This window comes from Sciurus vulgaris (assembly GCF_902686455.1).
Source record: "Sciurus vulgaris genome assembly, chromosome: 8".
Lineage (NCBI taxonomy): Eukaryota > Metazoa > Chordata > Mammalia > Rodentia > Sciuridae > Sciurus > Sciurus vulgaris.
The window spans coordinates 65067969-65093211 of NC_136468.1; the positions used below are offsets into that span (position 1 = coordinate 65067969).

General features: G+C 39.9%; 1 protein-coding gene across 1 annotated transcript in view; it reads left to right on the plus strand.

The window, feature by feature from the left end:
- The window catches only part of GSAP (gamma-secretase activating protein), a 107772-nt gene extending 84249 nt beyond the window's left edge, over window positions 1-23523 (plus strand). The window contains exons 20-31 of the mRNA XM_079150253.1: window positions 1510-1638; window positions 2683-2741; window positions 3432-3463; window positions 5721-5782; window positions 10907-11002; window positions 13195-13265; window positions 13707-13801; window positions 19918-20037; window positions 20837-20898; window positions 22123-22224; window positions 22376-22475; window positions 22843-23523. Of these exons, the coding sequence (XP_079006379.1) occupies window positions 1510-1638; window positions 2683-2741; window positions 3432-3463; window positions 5721-5782; window positions 10907-11002; window positions 13195-13265; window positions 13707-13801; window positions 19918-20037; window positions 20837-20898; window positions 22123-22224; window positions 22376-22475; window positions 22843-22934 (1020 nt within the window). The 3' untranslated portion in view covers window positions 22935-23523. The remainder of the gene's footprint in view (window positions 1-1509; window positions 1639-2682; window positions 2742-3431; window positions 3464-5720; window positions 5783-10906; window positions 11003-13194; window positions 13266-13706; window positions 13802-19917; window positions 20038-20836; window positions 20899-22122; window positions 22225-22375; window positions 22476-22842) is intronic.
- The last annotated feature ends 1720 nt before the right edge of the window (window positions 23524-25243 follow it).

A 25243-nucleotide genomic window follows, 5' to 3' on the forward strand; every position in this document is an offset into this window, starting at 1 on the left:
CAGGAAGCAACAAATCTGCAGTGACCTCCAGTCAGGGACTTCATCCTGCCAAAGGCCTGCAGGATTTGTCCTACATATTTTTTCAATACTAAGAAGAAACAAAGGGTGGTTAAAGGCACATTCATCATAAATAAATAAAAGGCGAGCAAGGTGGGTCAAGTGGGGAGTCAGATGTGACTTTCTTGTTCCCTTCCCCCCAGGAATAATACTTTCTTAGTTTTGGTTTTGAGATTTTTGTTATTGTCTAATGTAGCTTTTGCTACATTGATTAAAGATTTTTTTTTTTTTTTTTTTTTTCCTGTCTCTGAAAGAAGAGACGTTGGCTGAGTGGCATTTCGGGCTTCCAAAACAAGTCTTAAAAAGTTATGTAAATCACCTTACTGGTACTTCAAACCAACTGTGACTCTCCTTTCAATAAAAATTTAGATGACATGGTATTACTTAACATAAGAGCACTTTTCTTGATAGGTGTATTTTATTTAAATTCCCTTATTTTCTTGCAATTCAGCCAACTCTATCATCACAGTAGGCAATAGATCATTGACAATGTATGGTCACACATGTCATCCCTGGCTCCTGTCAAATCTTTTATAAATGTACATTTTTGGCAAGAATGAGTATATCATAAATCCATCTTCCTTGGCTTAAACCAATTTGTGTCAGTATCCTCCAACATTAAGTATATTAGCATTGCATTTTTTTTAATTAAAAATATAATGGGTATATTCTTTGTTCAGGATAACTAATAATAACTCAAAGACCTTAGAAAATCAGCTAATTCTGTTTGGGAGTGTTTGACAACTGAATGTGAAATTAGTTTATTTTATCCCCCATTTTTTTTAAAAATAATTTTTTAAATGTTGATGGACCTTTATTTTATTCATTTATTTACATATGGTGCTGAGAATCAAACCCAGCGTCTCACACATGGTAGGCAAGTGCTCTACCACTGAGCCAGAACTCCAAGCCTATTTTATCCCTTTTTAAAAGTTCTTTTTAGTTTTGGATCAGTTGGCAACCCAAATCATAAGTGGGAAACAGTCCTTTAATGTAACCATTTGTCCTTTCCCTTAATAGTCGTGATGGATGGCATTTGATAATAAACTTAGGAAAGTAAGCTTACTCTGCTTGCTCCATATTTTGTGAATATTCCCTGAACACAGCACTGTTGATACCACCTAAGTCATAAAATGGGCCTCGAGGGAGGAAATGGCTTGCTGTGTTGAGTGCAGGCTTCCCCCATAAACCTAACCTAGAGAAGTCTGTTGGTTTTGGTAAGTCAGCGCACTTCTCTCCGTTGGAAAGGGGATAGGTAAGAAGCAGAAAGGTCAGACTCTTAGGTCTGCTTTAGAATTCCTGTGGGGACCAGACTGCTGTCCTTCTTGTGAAGTATTCACTCAGAAATGCTGTCACCAAGAGCTGGGGAAGTGAGGCTTATGAATCCTTGCTGGGTGTTTTGAGCCCACAGGGCCTGTTTCTCAAACTGGCTGATGTTTTTGTCTCCCACAGGTCCACAGCTTTAAGGGCTATTGGGAAAAACTGAACTCCAACCTAGACTATGTTAAGTATGCCAAGCCATACTTACGTTATAACAACAGTGTGGTCAAGAGAGAGTGGCATAACCTGATCTCTGAAGAGGTATGTGTGGGTCAAGGAGAACAAAGCAAGCAGCCAACACATGGTGGGTTAGATCACAAGGCCACTTGATGTTGATGGTGCCAGGCTGTTTATTGTCATTACTGATCTCCTGATAGGCAGGATAAGGCACTTCTATGATCTCTATTCTTTGAGAAAGAAACTACAGTGCAGATGGGTTAAGGGACACAGAGTATATTCAGAGAATTGTGACTTACAACCATATCTCAGTTGTGTCCTTAGGGTACTTATGAAGTTAAAAGTTGATTTATAAAAATATAGATGTTCAGTGTCTTGGGAGGCTAAGGCCTGAAGGTTGCGAGTTCAAAGCCAGCCTCAGCAAAAGTGAGGCACTAAGCAACTCAGTGAGACCCTGTCTCTACATAAAATACAAATAGGGCTGGGGATGTGGCTGGCTCAGTGGTTGAGTGACCCTGAGTTCAATCCCTGGTATCCCCCCACCCCAAAATCTCAATGATGCTAAATTAGTGATTGAGAGGGAGAAGAGTGGATGTGCACAAGGGAGATCTTTGGGGTGATGGAATAGTTCTGTGTCTTGATTACATGAAATGACTTGTGATAAAATGACATAGAACTATGCAGACGTTGAGTCAGTGTTGATTCCTGATTTTGATATTGTAGTATAATTATATATGATGTAAATATTGGGGGAGACTAACTGAAGGGTACCCAGGATTTCTTTGAGTTTTATATATAGTCTCGTGTTGTTATACATAGCTGGCTTGCAACTTCCTGTGAGTCTATTGTTTATAAGTAAGATGTTTAAAAAATTTTTTTAAAAATCTGTGTATATGGAATGGGGGTGTAACTCATTGGTAGAGTGCTTGCCTAGCATGTGGAAGGCCCTAGGTTCTATTCCCAACATTGGAAAAAAAATTTAGGTGTTTTGATTACCTGGAAAGTATATTTCTTCCTTCTGAAGCTCTTAGCCAGAGTGCATTATGTCCTTGATTAAAAAAAATAATAATAACAAAGCTACCCACAAAAGCTTCACCTTCTATACATCTGACATGTTCTTACTCCTAGAAAACAGGAAAAAGAAGGTCCACGGCATACATGAGGAGCATTCTTGATAATGCAACACGGTAAGTAAAACTAGAGATGGCATCTTACCTTGTTGGCTGCTTTCACAGAAACAGCTTGCTTTTGTTGTATATGCTCAGTAAAATGATGCAGTTGGCTTCATGAGTGCACCCGATGGGGCCCTCTTCTGGATTTGATGCTGGAGTTCGGTGGGAAAAGCTCATGTGTTAAACTTAAGGACTTGCACCCAGGGTTGGATGACGTATAGTGGCTAAGTGGTAAACAGATATTATTAAGTGAGTGCTCATGAGGACAAGAGCAGATAATAGGTTGATTTTTTTTTTTTTTTTTAAACTGTTAGTGGGCTGGTGAGCTTGCTCTAATTTTGAAGCCATATTTTCTGGGTAGATGAGTCATCTGAGTGCTAAAAGTATAGGCCTTGTTCCAACCTCTGTTCTATTTTCTACCTCCATTATTTCTAATAACTGAGAGCTGCAATTGTTCTAAATTATTGCCGTTGTTGGCACTTAAAAGGTTTACAGACTTTATAATTGCGAAATGTGGCTTTTGCTACATTGAAAAGTTTTGGAGGTTTCCAGTAGCTGAGAACAGTTTCTGCAGTGGTTTTATGTTTGTTTGTTTGTTTGTTTGTTTGTTTTTTAAAGGAGGGTATCTTTGTATAGTGTTGTGGCTTTAAGTTTTTTTTTTTTTAAGTGCTTCCTATGTGAATAACAAGACTAATTTCTTTGTAGGGTGATTTCTAACGTAGAAGCAAGGAGTTCGGGTAAGAAAAGATCTCTAATACAGTTGTCTGGGTTTCTGTGTTTTGTATGTAACACTGTTTTTGTCTCACCACTGTGGGTTGGCAGGAAAGTCACTTCCAGTAGTGTAACGAAGGCTGCACCCTTTAATGCTGCCTCATTAAGTGACCACATAGCCATTTCCATGTCTGTCTTGGCACCAGGACATCCAGGGACAGCTGCCGAATGTGCTTTTGCTGAAGGAGTCCCTGGGAGTTGACACTCTGGTTTTCATTGTTTCTCCTCAGAGTTGAGCAAATTAACATGCCCTCTGGCTGTACCCCAGGAGGCACTTTGGCAATTCTCTTGGCTTGGGGCTGCTTTCTCTCCAGCTGTCTGATCACACAGGGTCTGGTACATGCCTTCATTCTGGTTGAAACTTTCATTTTGGCAATGCACTGGGCGAGGTACTGGGGAAGCAAGGATGAGGAGTCTCCAGGCTAGCCATGTGGTTCTGGGGAAGGACTATGGGCTCAGGAACCAGATACAACTGGGCTTAAATTCCAGAGCTGCCTCACGCTGTGTGCTCCTGAGCAAGTTTCCTGCATTGTCCTCCTCAGGGCAAGGAGAAATAAGGGTGACACCCAGGACCTGGCATGGTGCTTGGTGCACATGAAGTGCTTGCAGTGACTGTTTTATCATTAGTGAGGAGGAAAGGCTAAGGAATCATCTCTAAACCAAGCAACCAATATTCCGAAGCCCTTAGGTGCAAGGGATTAGTCTAGGTGAAGACAGGAGTGGGAATGGCTGGGGGAGGCGAGGAGGCTGGAAGAGGCTTCCCAGAGGGGCATACCTGAGTTTTGTCTTGACAAAGGGAACTTAGCCTGGTGAGGGGATTAAGGGAGGGGAATGCTGAGTATATCCAGGTACTAGCCATTTTTTTTGTAGTTGTCAGGGGAATACTTTCAAGCCTCATGAAGATCAGCATTCATTAAAGAGGCTGTTGTTTTTATATCCCACTCCTGTTCTATGGAGTTGGATATTTTACGTATGTGCTGGACTGTAACAGAAATTATTTATGTCACTGCACACCCCACAGTTGTGCACACAGCCTGGTGAACTATGCTGGTGAACTTGTCCTCAGGGGAACCAGCCTCTGCCTGTTACCAGGCCATCTGTGCCTGAAACCAGGGCCTCTGCCCTGCCAGAGAGGGGTGAGTGAATGATTCAGGCTCACTCTCTTTGCATTGCCGGGGGTCTCGCAATATGGAAACACTGCTGTCTAGTGTGCAGTTTTGATCATGCCCAGCCGCTGCCCAGCTCAAGGAGCTCTTCCTGCTTCCCTGTCAAGCCTGTCTGCGTCATGTTTCCAGTTAGTCTCTCTCCATGCACATTAGTAAACTTCCCCTTCCTCTCATGTGTGTTGTTTGTGCTAGTTTCCTGTGAAGACTGCTGTCACTGTCTGCAACAGAACTGAAATTCAGGGCTGTTGAGCTCGTTTTGAGTTACTTCATCTTAATCATGAAGGTTATGTGGGACAGAGGTAGGCTTTTTCCTGAGGGGTCAAAGGGGAGTCATCAGTGGGCTGAGTAGGGCACTTCCGCACATTTGCCTGGGCCTCGGGTGTTCTGGGAGAGGAAGAGCCAAGCAGGAGGCTTGGCAGGGAGCATTAGAGCAGATCTTCCAGCAGAGACGGTCTGCCTCTCTGGTCTTGCTAATGCAGTACCAGTTATGGTGGGGAAAGTGTCATTTTGATTTAACATTTATTTCACTTTTCCATCTTGATAGCTTTTTAGTGTGATAACCTATACTCATTTGTGTCACTGGCCACAGTAATTGTTTGGTCCCTCCAGCTCACTAACTCCAAATCACTGATGCACAGGGACCAGAGAATAGAAGACAGCCGTATAGCCCTTCTAGCGAGCCCCACTGTCTCAGCTTCTGGTCACCTTAGGGTTAAGAGGATCCTTGTCCCTGCCTTTAGTAAGTAGAGGATCTTAATGGAGAGTTTGTGTTGAAGAGAAATCAACACCAGAACCTATGGTGCTGGGCAATGTGCTCCTTTGCTTGCTCACTTTCTCAGTCTTTCCCTCTGTTTCACAGAGCTGTCTCTGGGTGTCACCTGAGTGATAGATTCAGCTGGTAGGACTGGGTCACAATTAGCTATTGAAAAATGTTCACTCTATCGTGCAAGTGGTGTTTCCCAGTAACTCAGAGAAGGAAAACCTGGGCTGACTCTTCTTCCTTCTAATCTATGTCCTGAAAATTATTCTGCTTGACTCCTGCTGTGTTTAATTTCAGAGCCAAGATTAACACTCCTCTTGCAGGAGAATGACAACCACCAGATGCTGCTCTTGGGGCTGGTAAGTGCCTGTGGTTTCAGTGGCCCCAAGACAAGGGTGAAGGGCTTGACTATATTGGCTCATTCTGTTGTATTTTCTATTACTCTTTCAACAAAAAGTTGTTGCGGACCCTGTGTGTCCGGCAATAAGCAGTATACACATGCTTTCTGCCTTCTTGGAATATGTATTCTAATGGTGGAGACAATTAATAAGTCACACCAATAAATATGTGATTACAAACTATGACCAGGAACATATGGCATTGAGGAGTTTTTTTTTTTGTTCTTTTGTTTTTTTTAAAGGAAATAGTAATGTTTTTGTGGTATTTATTTTGAGTTTAAAGTGCAAAAGAATAAAACATTCCTCATGTTCTAGTGCTTGGATGATCAAAGAAATAGAAATAAATTAATTAAAAAGAAAAATGGATAAATCTAAAACCTTTAAAATGATTAAAAAGATATATATGTATATATATATATATAAAGTCTAATAAGGTTATTGGTACTGTGAAGATTTAAGAATGGGACAATCAATTATCTTAGCTATGGCAAGTCTAAATATATGAGGAATATATGTATAAATCCATGTTTATAACTTGGACAATTCAAATTAAAGAGTTTTCTTGACAAATAGAAATTCCAAAACTTGGTCTATGAAGAAATAGAAAAGCTGAAAGCATAATATGCATGAAATAATTTGAAAAAAATGTCAAAGATTATCTCTAAAGAAGGCACTGTTTATTCTTTCAAACTTCCATACACCAGGTCATCCTCATATTATATAAAGTATTTTGAAAGAAGATAGAAGGCTTCTCAGTCATTTTACAGGCCTGTGTAACCTCAGAGCCAACATCTGCCAATGACCACACTTATTCACGAATGTAGATTCCACAAGCTTAATTAAAGTACTTTCCAGTGGTCTCTCAGAACCATATATGGTCAAATAAGGTTCTTTCCAGGCTTAATATTAAGAATTATATTAGGAAATATATTGATGAAACTCAACATTACAAAGTCAAAGAAGAAGAAATATCTATAGGTGTGGAAAGAGGATTAAAAGTCAAGTTTCACTCCTGGAATATAATAACTCAGTATAACAAATAGTCTAGTACTGTGGCCAACATTGTTTAAGTGGGATGCTAGAGGTATTCCTGTGAAAATCACAAAGGAATCAAGGATTCTTGTTATTTTCACATTGTTCTGAAAATTGTAGCCAATGCAATAAGAAACCCAGGTAAAGGCAGATGTTAAGATTGTCTAATGCAACAAGCAAACAAGTTAATCAACTGGAAAAAATGGAAAAGAACAAAGAATTAGTAATTTATTTTTTAAAAAAATTAGGATTGAGCTGTTAGAAATGATAAAAAAGAAAAATATTCTATTCTGTTCAATTCATCAGTGTCTAGGTTTAATAAAATTATAACCCAAAAGCTGATGAAATTTCTCTAATAATCAACAAACTCACTGGACAGAGTAAGTAGAAGTGGACTGGCATTACCAGATGTCTAAAGGTGTTGTCAATCTATGATAATAAAAATAATATGGTATACATACAAAAATATACTGTTAGTAGACTATAGTTTAAATTTGAATCTTTAGTGTATGATCAATGAAGTATTTAAAAGCCATGTGGATAGAATTTTTAATCAATTATTAATGGTTAATTATTTGGAAAAGAAAATTATATTCCTTCTTCCTCAAAGACCATTTTATATTATAAGCTAAGAGAAATGCTAAATAGATTAAGGAATTTAGTAAAACATTAAACCAAGTGAAGGAATATGAATAAAATAAGTGGATAATTAGAAAATACTACAATAGAAAAGAACTTCAAAATATACTATTGAACGTAGACAGAAAAAGATAGATTTGACCAAATGAAAACTTAAAGTATAAATGGAAAGTAAAAAAGACAAACAACAAATTTGGAAAAAATCTGCAACAATGACAAATGATTGACGTTTGGTATATGAAGATTATAAATCAATAATAGAACAGTACACCAGAAAGGAAATGGACAGAGTGACTGGCCAATCAAATTTCAAAAGTAAATGGCCAGCTGGGCGGGGAGGTGCATGCCTATAATCCCAGAGGCTTGGGAGGCTGAGGCAGGAGGATCTCCAGTTCAAAGCCAGACTCAGCAACAACGAGGTGCTAAGCAACTCAGTGAGACCCTGTCTCTAAATAAAATACAAAGTAGGACTGGGGATGTGGCTTAGTGGTTGAGTGCTCCTGAGTTCAATCCCTGGTCCAATAAATAAATAAATAAAAATAAAAATAAAAAAAATAAAGGCCAAAAAATACAGAGTAGGGGAGAACAGAAAAAAAAAAAAAATGTTTAGCATTACTATAGTCAAATGACAAGTGACCTTGAGCAAGAAGAGTGATTCTGGGCATATCGCAATACCTGATCTTGAATTATTCCTGTACTATAGGAATAGCATGGTATTGATATTGAAATAAACATGAAGACCAATGGAACAGAATAGAAGACACAGAGACAAACTCAGTCATCTGACAAAGTCATTTGACAAAGATGCCAAAAATATATGTTAGAGAAAAGATAGCCTTTTTTTTTTTTTTTTTGTACTGGGGATTGAACCCAGGGGTGCCTAACTACTAAGCTACATCCCTTGTCCTTTTTAAATATTTTATTTAGAGACAGGGTCTCCCTGAATTGCTGGGAAAACTGGATATCAACATATAGAAAAATGAAGCTAGATTCCTGTCTCTCACCCTGCACAAAAATCAAATCAAAGTGGATCAAGGACTTAGAAGTTAGACCAGAAACTTTGCAACTACTAGAAGAAACCATAGAGTCAACATCCCAACACATTGGTGCAGGCACCAACTTCCTTAACAAGACCCTGAAAGTATAAGAAATAAAACCAAGAATCAGTAAGTAGGACATCATCAAATTAAAAAGCTTCTGTACAGGAGAAGAAATGATAAAGAGCATGAAGAATAGGCCTACAGAATAGGAGGAAATCTTTACCAGCTATTCCTCTGACAGGGGACCAATATCCAGAATATAAAAAGAACTCAAAAAGTTTAACACCAACCCCCGCCCCCCAAACAAACAAAAACAACGGTGAAAATCCAACAACCCAATTGATAAATAGGCAAAAGAACTAAACAGACATGTTTTTCTTCTTTTTAGGTATACATGACAGTAGAATGTATTTTAACATATTATACATACTTGGAGTATAACTTATTCTAATTAGGATCCTATTCTTGTGGTTGTACAAGATGTGGAGCTGAGCAAGACATTTCTGAAAAAAGCACAAATGATCAACATATACATTAAAAAATCTTCAACATCCCTAGCAATCAGGGAAATGCAAATCAAAACTATATTGATTTCATCTCACTCTAGTCAGAATATCTATGAACATAGACATATGAACAATAAATGTGGGTGAGGTTGTGAGGGAAAAGTTATGCTTGTACATTTTTGGTGGGACTGTAGACTAGTACAACCACTCTGGAAAGCAGTATGGAGATTGCTCCAAGTAGGAATGGAACCACCATATGACCCAGCTATCCCACTTCTTACTGTTCCCCCAAAAGATCTAAAATCAGCATACCATAGCACTACAGGCATCTAATGTTTATAGTCGCACAGTTCACAATAGCTAAATTATGAAATCAACCCAGATGACAGTCAATAGATGAATTAGATGAATGGATTAAGAAATTGTGATATGTACGTACGTGTGTGTATAAAATATATCTTGAAGTTCTAATCAGTCCTAAAAATGAATGAATTATGGCATTTGCTGGTAAATGGATGGAAATGCAGAGTATCATGCTAAGTGAAATAAACCAGACTCAGAAACTCAAAGGTTGAGTGTTTTCTCTATGTGGAAGCTAGAGTAAATAAAGGGGCAGAGAAGGATAGGAAAATATAAACAACTGATCAAATAAAAATTGAAGGAAGGTGGGAGGAAGTTGAGTAGAGGAAGAATGGGGGAGAAGGGAGGATGGGCAGGAAAAAGGGGGGAATCATGAACTGAAATCAATTTCCATGTGTGTATGAGTTTGTCAGGATGAACCTAACTACTATGTGTAACTATAAAGCTCTAATAAAAAACATTTAGTGACATAAGTGGAAACTATAACATGGAAAAACAGAGATTGCAAAACTTTAGAACGGGTGTGCATTCCCAGAAAGAAAAGGGTAGAAAACCAAAATATGAATGTAGGTGGCAGGATTAAGAATGACTTAAAATTCCAACTTTAGGCCATCGTGAAAAAGCCAAAAAGTGTGCAAAAGTATGCAATATTTCTGAAGTTAACATAAAAAGTCAAATCAACTAATGCATGCAGGAGACTGAATTGAAACATGATAGCGCTGCGTCTTGGCCCCAAAAGCCAGAGGAAATCTGCTAAAATAGAAGATATGTGCACTATGATGTCGGTTATACAGTTTTCCTGGGCTGCTGCTTGGTGCAAAGATCTCCATGCAGGAGGACCTCTTGCTGAGAAGGACCTCTAGACAAAAAGGGAAAAGAGGAGGAGGGAGAAAGAAAAGTCAAAGGTGGGGAGGACCAGACATGCTACCCTCTGAGGAGGAAGGCCCGAGGATGATCAGAGCAGGGATGAAAGCGGGTTGGAAGGCACTAGAATGAGTAAATCATTACCTTTGCACGTCAGTGCAGGGTAGAGTGTCTACGGGCAGAGGGGCATACCTGATGCACTTCCTTTTTACTACTGCCTCTGTCCTTCCAGATGCCCTAGACCATTTCCCCTTCAGCAGTCATTCCCTGCTTAAAGTTGTTTGTTTTGATTCCCCAGAGCGCCAGGAACAGATTTCAGTTCTTTGGTAGGTCACAAGTTCACTTTCACTTCTAATTTGTGACCTCCACAGGCATCTTTGGAGAATTCTCATCAGGGCCTAGAGCCTGATTTTGTTGAGTCCTTGGCCTTTGGGTAAATTGTAAATAGTTCCTCTTGAGGGAAATGTTAGAGTCACCTGGTTTATTTCACCAGAGAAGTGTTGAGAGTTATGCATCTGTTGGTGCGATCTTCAGATCCAAGACTTTTCATGTTGATAAGTAATGTTAATGAATAGTTCTAATTTAAGTCAGTTGCATGTGTGAGTAGGTAGTTGTGGCTTAACTAATGCATATTCTGTTTTCAGATGGTGTCTGAGCTGAGAGACCATCTTTTGAGACACCTACAGAGTACTGAAAAGAAGAAAATTGAACAGATGGTTCTGGATTACATTTCAAAACTGGTTGGATTTACTTTTTCTTCTCACTTTTCCCTCATTCTCTACTCTGTATATAAATCTCAGAATATAGTCCAGTGAGCACATTTGTGTTGTACAAATTAGATTTGAGGAGATCTCCTATCTTCAAACCAGTATATTTGGTGCTTAAGATTGAGGAAAGGGAAATAAGAACAAAAAACAAAGAGAAATTGATTTTCAAAGTGATTTACTGCCCTCCCTTCAACTAGTGGTTATGTGTTTAAAGAGGCATAAGACAATGAATTTAGGATGGTTGCCAAATGTTCACTCATCTTGGCAACTTCCAGTTCCTTATTAAACACTAACTAGTGATTTCTGTACCTGGAGATTTATGAGAGAAACTGAACTTCAATTCTTAATTAGCTCCAACAGCCCTACTAGGTCAGATTCCAGCTCGGTTGTATTAATACTACCATGTTTGAGCTTGTTGATGAGATAGCAGTTCATTATCTGGTAGCCGTGTATTGAAATTGTGTAATACAAGTTGATAACATCAGTTCATTTGTAAATAGAAGCAATGTGACAAAATTGAATTAACTTAAGGTACCTTAGGGTCTTTCAAAAAGTTGAAGTCTGGTTCTGTTTAGAATACAGAAATAATATCCTTTGACAAATTAAAAAACATTTATGGAGAAAGACTGCTCAATGATTTTTCCAAGTTTGGGTAAGACCACTACACAAAAGAGTCCACGTGTCAACATATTTTTGTATTGAGCTCTGGAGGATTAGTTAAGTTTATTAGATCTGACTGATCTAATCCCTTCAAGTTTAATTTTAAAGGTTTTCATCTTTATTACAGTCATTAGTGACTGTTTTTAAAGTTTGAATTTCTATAGAAAGTTTTGAGTCTCAGTTTTTTTTTTTTTTTTAAGTTTTATAGTTTGCAATGTGTTAGGACATGTTAGTTATTCTTGTATTCTGACATTTATAAACAAAGAATTGAATTTTCCCTAAATAATTTTCCTTCTCAGTAGCAAAGGGGCTCACTTCATGAAAATGATATTGACTTCCTCATCTGGACATTCACTTGCTTTCTTAGAAAGTCTGCTATGTCATAACACAATTATTTAACATCCATTTATCACCTTTCTTTCTGTTGACTTTAAATTTCACCTTCCAAGGTTTTAAGAAGGTTTTTCATTCAAGCATCATTCTTCTCTGTAGTTAATCACACAAAAGTCATAGCGCTAGTGTGCGTTGACAATCGCTTAGAACAAGTAGGCCTGGAAATGATACATATGTAGACTCAGAAATCTCAGAGTCCCTGACTTCCTGACTCTGCAGTCACTGAATGAGGCCAAATCTCCCTGCCTTTGCCCAGCAGCAACCAGCCGTGCCTCCTCCTCTCCTCTGAGGATGGCTGGGCAGTCTTTCTAAAATATATCAAGGACATTGCGGCACAATTTGTTGTTTACATGTTATCTTGATTTCAGCCAAAAAATATCACCAAGACTGTATATCTATGGAGATTTTCTGCCTTGCCCCCTTTCTTAGCCTGCATGTGGGATACACCAATCCATGGCTGATAGCCCTGGAAACTGCCCTACTGCTGACAAACTTACTGCAAAATTAGAATGGGCTTCTGAATAAAGCTCTAAGGCAAAGAAGGCTATCTACTTTGGTTGATTACAATTATGATTTATTGACCATCAATGGCGCTGATTCTTACACTAGCCCTGCTTGATAGTCCCCCTCATTTTGCAGATGAGAACACTGAGATCTGGGGAGGACAGTAACTTGCCTGGGGTTACACAGCTAGTGAAATACAGGATCTGGATTGATATCAGCCTCCCACAGCTCATGCTCACTACCTCTATTCTATTGTGTCTTTTTTCTTTGGCTCTCATCTCTTGGGCCTTGCAGTGTAATCCCCAGAGCACACTGAGTGGCACTTGACCTTCACTGATGGGTCTGTAAGTGTGAATGATGGGGACAGTTTGCCAGGCTGGGGAGACTCAGTGGGGCACTGCCTGCACAGACAGAGTGTGCTCTGTTAGACTCTGGGAAGCATTTTCCATCTTTCCATTTTTGATTCTTGTGCCTCAGAATTGACCTCAGAAAAGCTGGTTCTGTGTCAGGGCCCAGTCTGAATGCCTGTTGTCAGAGCTGTGCTGGGATAGCTGGAGGGGCCTGGGGAAGAATATGAGCAGTGGTTAACACTCTTTTCTATCCTCCAGCTGGATCTCATTTGCCGCCTGGTGGAAACCTGCTGGAGGAGACATGATCTTCAGTCTTGGGTTTTCCACTTGTACGCAAGTATTTCCCACTGTCCTTTATCGTGGTGTGCAATCAAGCAACAACTTTGATGGCTGCCTGTTCTAGCAAAGCCCTTTTGAAACTACCTAGTTCAAAGCAATTCTCACCTGCCCCAGTACCATCAATCTTAGTTTTATATTCAGCATTTAATACTTTAGCCATTCTCTTTCCCTGGCAGATGGTTGATGAAGAGGGAGAGACACAGGAATATAGCCAGAGAGGAGAATTTCAATTGATACAATTTTTAAATTTTGAGCCTACTGTCTGGTTAGATTCTAGGCCTTTGGCTGATGGTTACTGTCCTATTATGAGCCTTTCTGCAGGGCCTAGCATTTCACAATTAGCATGATCCCCTGTGTAGTACTCAGAGCCACTTCTTGGGGTAAATGGGACGTTAGCCCTGCTAACATGCTGCTTCGTTATATTTTCCCAGCAACAGGCCTTGCAGTGCTGCTGAATTTGCTGTCTTTCACATCATGACCAGGATTTTGGAAGCTACTAACAGTTTATTTTTACCTCTGCCTCCTGGTATGTCTGGGTTCTTTTTTCTTTTGGTGTAATAAATTTGTTATTTCTTTTTCACCTTGTCCCTAGGCATTGTCACTTTATGAATTTCATGATAACTGTTAGGAATTGTGTATTTCACAGTGTGTCACTGTGAGAGATGGGTATTGAGGTTGGTCTCTGCTGGCCAGACCTCACCTGGCTACTAAACTGAGCTGTAGCTTGTGACTGCCTTCAGGAAGTCTAGACTGGACCCCATGCAATTTTCTAGAATAATTTGAACAGTGGAACTGATCCAGGGAGATCTTTCTCTGAGGTTTTCAGACCTTGTTTATCTGATGGAGACGTCTGGAGGTTAACACTTGTGAGGAAGTGAGTCTGATTCTGTGCCAAGAATTGAGCCAATTATTAAGTGATTGGAAATTATTTTCCTTAGAATTTTGAAATAAGACCAAGTCAGGCTTCAAAACACCCTTAGGACATGTGAATGCAGTATTCATTTAAGTGGTCATTTGTTCCTTCAGTCAACAAACATTTGCAGAACACATTTCATCCCAGGTAATCCTAGAAATTAGAAGTTACAAAGATTACAAGGTATATAAATCAATATCCATAATAAATGAATAAATTCCTGTCTGCTATAAACTGCCTTGTGTTTGTTACATTACTTTTTTAATAGTGAAAACACCTAACATGACAATTACCCTCTTAATATATTTTTAAACATGTAATACAGTATTAACCATAGGTACAGTGTTATATTTCTAGAACTTATTCATGTTACATAACTGAAATATTTTAAACCCATTAAAGAGAAATTTCTCCTTCTCCATTGCCCCAGCCCCTGGCAACAACCTTTCTATTCTGTTGCTGTGAGTTTGTTTTAAATGCTTAAAAAAAAAAAAAAAAATCATTCTTTTGAATTCTTTGTCTGGCATCTCATCCACTTTGATATCTTCGGAATGTGTGTGTCACTATGGAGTTATGAACTTTAGGAAATGACATTGTATGTTGTTTTTTTGTATTTGTTGTATTTCTATGTTGAGATTTGTGCGTTTGTTGAGATATGGATGCCCTTTTCACTTTTACATGGTATTCTTTTTTGTATGTGGCTTTCTCCGGCCAATGTGCCTTGAGGCATCAGCTTGTTGTATAATGTTGCATTTATTTCTAACTGGACTCTGTACTGTAAGTTCTTGGGTTGTGATTCATGGATTTGGGCACAGAACATACTGTATTGGAGTCAGAGATTCAGTGTCTCTGAAAGTTTCATGAAAGAGGGAACATTCTGGGATTTGACGTAGATGTGTAGCCAATAGAGTATGTGGGGTGCACCCTTTGTGGTTATTCCTACTGCAGGAGTTGTAGCACCTGTCAGGAATTGGGGCTTTCCACAGGTATTCCCTCTTGATAGCAGCTTTGTTACTTGAAAGTGATTCTGATATTTGTTGTTCCAGTTGCATTGAAGAGCCCGAAGCTCTTGTTCTATAGAGACTGGTCCTGACCTATGCACTTCACCAGCAGGGAAGGGGCCTGGAATCACAGCTCCCCTTGGGACTCACCTTCAGTCTTATTAATCCTAAGCAAACAGATCAGTTTCTCCTCCAATTAATAAAGAGGACCCGTGTAGAGGTGGTGTCAGCAAGCATTGTATATTTTTTCTCTGTGCAGCTACTGTTGGGGAATCTGTCCAGGAGCTGAACGTCAGCCTCCTCCTGCCTGTGCTCACCTGGGAACGGGTCAATAACTGAGAGTTTACATCTAACCTTTTCCTTAAGTGTCCACCAGGGTTTCAGTGAGACTGGGTTGTGGCTTGAGTCGGGCTTAATTCTCAGCAAAGGTGGGGGTATAGCTTAGTAACTGAGCACCTGCCTGAGGAATCCAGGCCCTGGGCTTTTGATCCCCAGCACCAGAAGGAGGTGGTGGTGGGGGGAAACAGTAATAATAAATAAATTAAAAATAAAAAGGATAATGAAGAGGAAAAACACAAAAACAGAAATATAAGGAAAAATGAGAAAGAACAAAAATAAAAATTTTAAATAAAAATTAAGGAGAAAAATAAAAGAATTGACAGATTAAAAATGACTCCAAACTTTCTGCTTGGAAACAAGTTGGTGTGGCTAGTAGTAGCCTGTGCTGACTTAAGTTTCCCTCTAGTCTTTAAAGGTTGGAACCTGCCAGGTATGAGGCAAGTGTAGTGGGCTGAGGACACAGTTATGGCACAGCTTGTTGGAATTCTCAGCTTTTGCCATGTTAGTTTGGGTGGAATGTGGGCTGTGCCAGGTGTTTCTTGCCTCATAGATTAAGGTGGAATGTTGACCACACCAGGAGGATATTCTCTCCTGAGGTTACTAGTCTGCCCACCTGGGGGCATGGCAAATGCTAGAGCCTCCAAGGGCAGGGAGAGCAAAAGAACCACTGAATTCTTCTTTTGGGGGTGGTTTGTGGAACCCAGTGATCTGCTACCCTCGATCCCAGCACCTTCAGACCTGACCCTGTGTGAAGCCACGGGACTGGCATTGCTCTCAGCCACAGAGGGAGGTTCCGGAGGCGTCACTGTGTAGCCACAGGACTTTTCAGTAGGTTTGTGTCAGACACTTCCCAATCCAGCAGTGTCCTGTGTGGCCGCCGCCTGCTCAGTCAGTACAGCAGGTATCCACAGGATATTATGGTGTGATTGTCAGATTTTCTGAACCCCCTGCCAGATGAGTATAATCTTAAGAGGGCTCCTGGCTATAGCATCCTGAGAGTTTACTGAGGGAAATTTCTTCTCGAAAGCTAGCTTGTTATTCAGAGTCCAGGTCACTTATTTACTTAAGCTGTCTCCAGGGTTTAACCTTCCACCCTGTGCTGTGACTCTTTTACCTCCTTAAATGGGAGAGTCCCCTTTCCCTGACTGAGGATCTGAGTACCAGGTGCTGGGGTATTCCACTTCTCTTGCTAGTCTCTGGATTCACCGGGTTTCATTTTCTGTGCTGTCAGTTTTCGGTGGTCACCCATGGCTACTCACCTCAAGCAGTTGCATGACTGTTGTCTTGTTCCTACTCCCAGAGGAGCAGGCTAGTGCTGGGTGTGTCTATTCTGCCATCTAACTCTCCCTCTCTCTCCTTTAAAATTTTTTAAGTTTGTTCTAATTAACTATACATGGCAGTAGAATGCATTTTGATACATGATACATAAATGGAGTATAACTTCTCATTCATCTGGTTGTGTATGACATAGAGTTACACAGGTCATGTAATCATATATGCACATATGATAATAATGTCTGATTCAATCTACTATCATTCCTACCCCCATTCCCCCTTCCGTCTAGTCCAAAATACCTCTTTTCTCTCCCCACCTCCCCCTTATTGTGAATTAGCATTTGCAGATCAGAGAAAACATTTGGCCTTTGGTTCTTTGGGATTGGTTTATTTCACTTAGTATAATATTCTCCAGTTCCATCCATTTACCAGAAAATGCCATAATTTCATTCTTCTTTAAGGCAACATTCCATTGTGTATATATACCACAGTTTCTTTATCCATTCATCTGTTGATGGGCATCTAGGCTGATTCCATAGTTTAGCTATTGTGAATTGAGCTGCTATAAACATTGATGTGGCTGTGTCACTGTAGTATGCTGATTTTAAGTCCTTTGGGTATAAACTGAGAAGTGGGATAGCTGGGTCCAGTGGTGGCTCCATTCCAAGTTTTCTAAGGAATCTCCGTACAGCTTTCCAGAGTGGGTATACCAATTTGCAGTTCCATTAGCAATGTATGAGTATACCTTTTCCCCCCACATCCTCGCCAACACTTATTGTTGCTTGTATTCTTGCTGATTGCCATTCTGATTGGATTTGCATTTTTTCTAATTGCTAGAGATGTTGAACATTTTTTAATATATTTGTTGATCGATTGTATTTCTTCTCTGAAGTGTATGTTCAATTCCTTTGCCCATTTATTGATTTGGTGATTTGTTTTTTTGGTGTTAAGTTTTTCGAGTTCTTTATGTATCCTGGAGATTAATGCTCTAGCTGAGGTGTGTATGGCAAAAATTTCTCCCATTCTGTAGGCTCTCTCTTCGTGTTATTTACTTTGCTGTGAAGAAGCTTTTTAATTTGAGTCCATCTCATTTATTGATTCTTGATTTTACTTCTTGTGCTTTAGGAGTCTTGTTAAAAAGTCAGATCCTAAGCCAACATGGTGGATCCTTTATGTATTCTTGACACCCTTGTTGAACATTGGTTGCTGGTATATGCATGAGTTTATTATTGTATATAAATTCTAATGAGTGTTGCTATGGTTTGGATGTGAGGTGTCTCCCAAAAGCTCATGTGTGAAACAATGCAGGAGGGTTCAGAGAGATGATTGGGTTGTGGGAGTCTTAACCCAATCTGTGAATTAATCGTGTGATCGGATTAATTGGTGACTGGGGGTGGGTGGGGTATGGCAGGAGGAGGGGGGCATTGGGATTGTGGCTTTGGGGTATTTATTTGTATCTGGCAAGTGGAGATTTCTCTGTCTTCTTTCTGATCATCATGTGAGCCACTTCCCTCTACCACTTTTCTGCCATGATGTTCTGCCTCACCTCGAGCCAGAAATGGATCCAGCTGTGTATGGATTAAGATCTCTGAACCTGTGATCCCTCAATATAAACTTTTATTCCTCTTATATTCTGGTCAGGTCTTTTAGTCACAGCAGCAAAAAAGCTGACTAAAGTGTTAAGCTTTATGATAGCTGTCACTATGTAAGGTTATCAGTTGGTTTTATTTAATCACATATATCTACTGATCCATTGTGTTAGCTTTTTGTTGCTGTAACAACTTAAGAGGAGGAAAGATTTACCTTGGCTAATGGTTTCAAAGGACTCTGTCCATGGTCCACCAGATTCATTGCTCTGGGCCTGAGATGAAGCAGAACATCATGGCAGAAGGGTGTGGTGGAGGAAAGCTGCTATGCATGTAGCAGCCAGAAAGCACAGGGAGAGGGAGAGGAAGGGGTCAGGGACAGATGTAGTTTCCAAGGCCATCACCATTGCTGTATTTTCTCCAGCTGTGCTCTACCTGTCTTCCACTAAATACATTCAAATTATTTATCAATCAAATGGATCAATCCACTGATGAAATTAGAGCCATCATGATCAAATCATTTCCCCTTTGAACATTGCTGCATTGCTCTTAACACATGAACTTTTGGGGGACATTCCATATCCAAACCATGTTGTTGATTAGCTGAATGATGTCATTGTGAAAAGCTTAGGCTATAATCCCACCCTGCATTCAGGTTACTTCAACCTGAAGAAATGGAAACTCAGAAAGGCTTAGTTACCTACAGGTGGTAAGTAACACAGCAGGATTGTAGCTAGGTATGCTCATGCTTAATATAGTACTTTCTAATATCTCCACTAAGTGTATTCTCTTGCCTCATTTCCACTTCTGAGAATTGCATTTACTCTTCAAAAGCACCCTCAAATGCCATCATTTCCAAGAGGGCGTTTCTGATTCTCTTTTGGTCTGATATCATTCTTCCATGTGTCTTACTTTTGTTCATTGCATTATTAGTATATATAGAGCTCTGGGTTTGTGTTTGGTTAGCCTGCCCCCTGAGGCTTAGACTTGAGAGAGGGCCTACTTTTCTTTTGAACCCCTATAGATTTGCTATCTGGTACATTCATCGTTTCCTTCAATTTAGTCTGGGTAGACTCCAAAAGCCTTTCTCTAGGATATGACCAGAGATTAAGGTAAACTGTAACCTTCTGGCCCAGTTTTTCCCCTTTAGCAAGATAGTCCATATCCAACAACCTTTTAACCTAGGCTTATGGAATTTGAGGCTCTTCTGTTCTCTTTCACTATCTTGCTATTGAAAATATTATTAAACCATAAAATAATTTTATACTATGTAGACCTTGCCTTTGTTTTGCTGAGTGGGCCAAAGAACAAGGAAATTCCTACTTATGGGGAATTTACTATATACTCAGCATGATACTTAGTTTTGATAATACAAAGAAGGAAACATGGACTTTGTCTGCAAGGAGTTTAGTTGGACCTAGACACCAAAGCACTGAACTAGGTGCTTCATTAACATGATCTGATTCATTCCCTCTGGGATGTTGGAGATGCCAGCTGATGTGTCTACCCTCTGGATCACTTGTCCTAGGTTTCCACACTCTGCATACGATCCTTGGAGTCCACTGTCTTCCTTTGCACAACCTGCTGGATTATATTGACAATGGAGTGTTGCTTCTCACCGAAACAGCAGTCACAAGGCTTATGAAAGGTAAGAGGCTCTGAGTGTGTGAGACCACTGGTTCCAGCCTGGGCACCACCAGGGCTGGCTCCCTGAGGGTGTGACCTGTGCAGTCCACAGAGCCTGCTGTACTCAGAAAGTTCCCATGCTTAGCTTAATGCTCTGCAGCAGATCTTGACATTTGTAATGTTTTAACATGTTCCTTGTTTTCCTTTTGTGCTGGTCCCACAAATTATGCAGGTAGTTATGTTGAGTACAGTCCATTTCCTACCACCATCCTTAGGGCAAACTTGAAGTACCTTAGCTCTTCAAGAAGCCCTGAAGAACTTCTCAAGCCACACACAGCTATTCAGCCCTTTCACTGTATGCAAGAGCACTTGAGACTAGGTGATCCTGTAGGCTTGTTTCTCAAAGTGTCATAAAATGACTTACTTTCAGCTGACTAACTCTGTCATCATCTCAGTCTTGAAATTCAAGAAAAACCAGCGAGAGAAGTAGTATTTATGTAGATTCAACTTTTAAATAAGATCTGTTGTGTAGTCCCTCTCAATTGTGGTATCTTAGTAGATGAATTTTGTTAATACATATGAGAACATTTGCCATCCCTCAAAGTACCTTCTGTTTGAAGTTAGTCAATAAAAGTGCTTTGTGATGGGCAGTCTGTTACAGAAAAATCCCTTTTTATTTAGTCATCAACTAAAAATTTCAAAGTATTGATTAACTCAAGAATATAAGATTGGTACCTATTATCAGGATAAACCACTAAAGTGTTAAAGACTTGCTGAAGTATTAAAATGAGTATTTGTCATTTGCCAACACTTTCTTACAGATCTGGACAATTCAGAGAAAAATGAAAAACTGAAATTCAGTATCCTTGTGCGACTTCCTCCGGTAATCCTGAATTTTATTTTCCCCTAAGTCTTGGCACAACCCTCCTTCAATTTCTTTTTGCAAGAGGAGCATTTACTTGCTTTTGGCTAACGTCAGTTTAATCGTTTCGTTTTCCAGCCCTTCCCAAGAAATCCCATCCATTCCCACCCTTCTGTTGGCTATTTCCCACTAGATCTACAATGTGCTTGCTTTTCTGGCTTTGCACTGTGTTGGCACAGCCCACTGAGAACATTTAGCCATTTTCTCCTCTTAGGAAACCACACTAATATTTACATCTGAGTCTGAGTAGGAGTGAGAGGGGAAATATGTGCTTTTGGCATTTAAACTGATAAGAAGTTTAAATACAGGTGAGGTCAAAAGGTTCTGAAATTGTATTTCCTCCTTGTACATTTCCAGCAGGAAAACTCTCCCAGGTCAAAGGCAGAATGAGAAACATGAGGGGAAAAAGTTAAAAGCATTTCTTAGGTTTTTTTTTTTTTTTGGCGGGGGGGGGGTGCTGCACACTAATATCTAAGTCTAAAATAACATGAAAAATACAGAATTCCACAGCAAGGTCTTCTGGAGTCTCTGACTTTGCAAACTTCCTGACCCTAAGAGCCTGGGAAGCCCTGTCCATGGTTTACCTCCCTTGAGTACTTGGACCTCTAACACCATCCTCCCCAAAGGATGTCGGTTACCTTTCTGGGGGACCTAGTGGTCTCACTTTGTAATAGTTTCTCCCCCTCATAGACTTAATGAAGCAAAGACAAGAATAGAGAACAAAGCATATTTTCCATGGCTCAGTCTCTCTGGGGAACTTTGTTGAACATTTAGTTTGGTCTCTGATTTTTTTTTTTTGCCTCAGAGAACAAACATTTCCTAGGCAAGACAGTTGCAGAGAAGTTGGTATAAACATGTCTACAACCTTTAGTTTGCTGTTAAAATATCACTTAGGTTTGCCCACACATTTCCAGCTTTTAAGAGTAGTGGATAACTCCATTTCAGGAAAAAAAAAAAAAAAAAAAAAAATTGGCAGCATCAATGTATCAACTACTTTACTCAGGATAGCATTGGAGGGGAATCTTCATTCAAAACTCAGAAGCATACTTCATAGGAATGTGGCCTTTTTTTTTTTTTAGAATGTCTGGTTATTTTGGAATAATACTTTTAAAATCATGAACACATGAGGTATATTTAATGCACTGTGAGATATAGCCTTTACACATTTTTCAATTTGCATGATAGCACATTGGTCAGAAGATCTGTCGAGTTTGGGATCATCCTATGAGTTCCAATATCATTTCACGGACCCATGTGACACAACTGCTTCAGAACTATAAGAAGCAGGTGAGTCTGTGAAAGCACAGCCCCTCCATGGTGCCTGGATCCTGTTTCCCAATCAACATATCCCCATGGATGGCAACTGTAGATCTGATCACTTTTAAGTGCATGATTGTCTCAGAGAATCTGTTAATACCAGGAGTGGTTTCCCTTTTAGTCTCGGAATTCAGTGATGGACAAGTCATCATTCAGTGTAGAATTTCTGCCTCTGAACTACTTCATTGAAATTCTGACTGACCTGGAGTCCTCCAATCAAGGTAATTCACTCCTCTGTTCAAAGGGTTTTTCCCCTTGACACATAAGTCATTCTCTATTCACTTTTGTATACCATAATCTTCTTAAAATATCCCTTACTTTACAAGTAGGTCTTCACTGCAATTGATTTTCACTAGCCATACACAATTTACAGCCTAAATGACAAAAGGAATAATCACCTTTGACGTTTTAAAAGGTTTAAATCCTGTTTAGTTGATGTAAATGCTCTTGAAGTTTGATGAAATTTCACAACACATTTTAAGAATGTGTTTTAGTAAAATATAAAATTATTCTAATAAGCTATGGGAAAAGTTATAAATATTCCTTGGTTCCATAGTAACACACATACATGTGTTTTTCCTCCACCAGTTCTGCGTGATTTTGAAGGACATGACAATGTGGACGCAGAATTTGTACAGGAAGCAGCCCTGAAACACACCACAATGCTTTTGGGTTTATAAAAGAAAAAAAAAAAGAAACCTCAATTGTAACTACTTGTAATATTTTAATCTTGCTCATTAACCTTACTCTTATTGATAATTCTTTAGCAGTATTTAAAACTGGTAACAATCAAAATATATTGTTGAACCATCTGTGTTTCTCTTTGGTACTGGTTTAGACAGAACTAAAATCATTCCAGTTTTGAACAACCAGTTGTTAGGTGTAGAGAAAGGACAAACGGTCCAAGAAGACCTACAGTGGCATAAACAATGTTCTTCCTAGTGGCCGAGTAGACCAAGAGCTAGTTTCTGTTGAACTCTGGAATAAAATGGACTTCAGAAATGTGGGGAATAGTGCTTAGGTCAGCAAAAACTAAAAAGTAACAAGCAGAAAAACTAAATATTGTATAAGAATTTTACTTGAAAAGAGGATTTAAAAAATTGGGCTAAATCAAATCAATCTCCTCTATTCCATAATTTGTAACAGAAATTTGTAAATGTAATAGAGTAGGGTTTGTCTTTGCCATAGTTCAAATGGAACTGTATTTAATTTTTTTATATTTATAAAAGTTTGATTTAGTATTACTATTAAAAAAACCACATGCTGACATTCAGGCTGACTCTTCCTGTTTTTGAACATAGCCTTTTTATCCAGGAATCTTGAGTCCATGAACATTTTCCTCCAGAATTACCCAGGACACCTTAACTAGTTGTACCATTTTTCTGCTTTTCTCTCTCTGACAGTGACTTCATTCTGACCCATAAATACAGTTGCTTCTGTGGCTCAGCTCATAATACTTTTTATTCTCTTCAGTGTTCTTGTGAAAATTTAATGATTATTGGCAGCCTGGCCCCCTCCGGCGGGAAGCGCCTTTCCAGGCTAGCTTCTCGGAGCAGGCCCCCCAGTGAGAGCCTTTCCATATAGAGCCAGCCACAAGTCCCCAAGCCAGCGGAGACCTCCGGCCCACAAGCAGCCTCTGGGACCAGGGCAAGGCAGCCAGAAACCTCTCCAGGAGGACCTGCCCCCCCGCCCCCCGCCCCCCTGGCCGCAGGTTTTTTCCACAGGCGATCCAAGATGGCGGACTAGAGGGAGACTGCATCTCCAGTCGCTCCAGAACCCAGGATTCAAGAAGGGGAGGCATTGAGAGACTTGGACTAAAATAGAGCCACGGGTGAGTCTCCCCCACCCGGTGAAGCTCTGCCCAGGCGGCAGGCCAGGATTCGGGTGGCTTATTAGAGTAGGGCAGGGCAGCTAGCGTCTTCCCCAGGCAGCCCTGCGCACTCCGGCGGTGGGCTCCTCCCACAGGGCCAGATTCTCCAGCATCTGGGAGCAGGCCCCCCAGTGAGAGCCTTCCTGCACAGAACCAAGCTTCAAGTCCCTGAACCAGGGTGGCGAGTTCCTGCCCGCAGGTCGCTTCAGGGACCAGGACAGGGCAGCCAGGGACTTCCCCAAGCAGCCCGCAGCCCGGCCCCCTCCGGCGGGAAGCGCCTTTCCAGGCTAGCTTCTCGGAGCAGGCCCCCCAGTGAGAGCCTTTCCGAACAGAGCCAGCTCCAAATCCTGGAACCAGTAGTGGGCTAGGGGCAGCTTTCCTTGGAAGCACTGCATTATCAAGTTACTCCAAGACTTCAGGCTACTGAAGGCAGGAAGGTGATACACTGGAAAGCTACAGGGACACTATAAGCCAATAGAAGAATTCTGCAATATCACAAAGTCCCACTGACATCTGACCAATATGACAAAACAAGGGAAGAAAATGTCCCAAACAAAACCTAGATACTATATCAATAAAACCCAATGACAACACAGCAGAAGAAATGTCAGAAAGGGAGTTCAGAATGTACATAATTAAAATGATCAGGGAAGCAAACGAGGAGATGAAAGAGCAAATGCAGGCATTAAATGAACAATTAAACCAATGAACAATTAAAGGAGCAAATATGGGAAGCAAGAGATCATTTCAATAAAGAGTTAGAGATATTGAAAAAAACAAACAAACAGAAATCCTTGAAATGAAGGAAACAATAAACCAAGTTAAAAACTCCATAGAAAGCATAATCAATAGGATAGAACACCTGGAAAACAGAACCTCAGATATTGAAGACAAAATATTTAATCTTGAAAACAAAGTTGAACAAACAGAAAAGATGGTAAGAAATCATGAACAGAATCTACAAGAATTATGGGATATCATGAAAAGGCCAAATTTAAGAATTATTGGGATTGAGGAAGGCTTAGAGAAACAAACCAAAGGAATGAACAATTTATTCAATGAAATAATATCAGAAAATTTCCCAAATCTGAAGAATAAAATGGAAAATCAAGTTCAAGA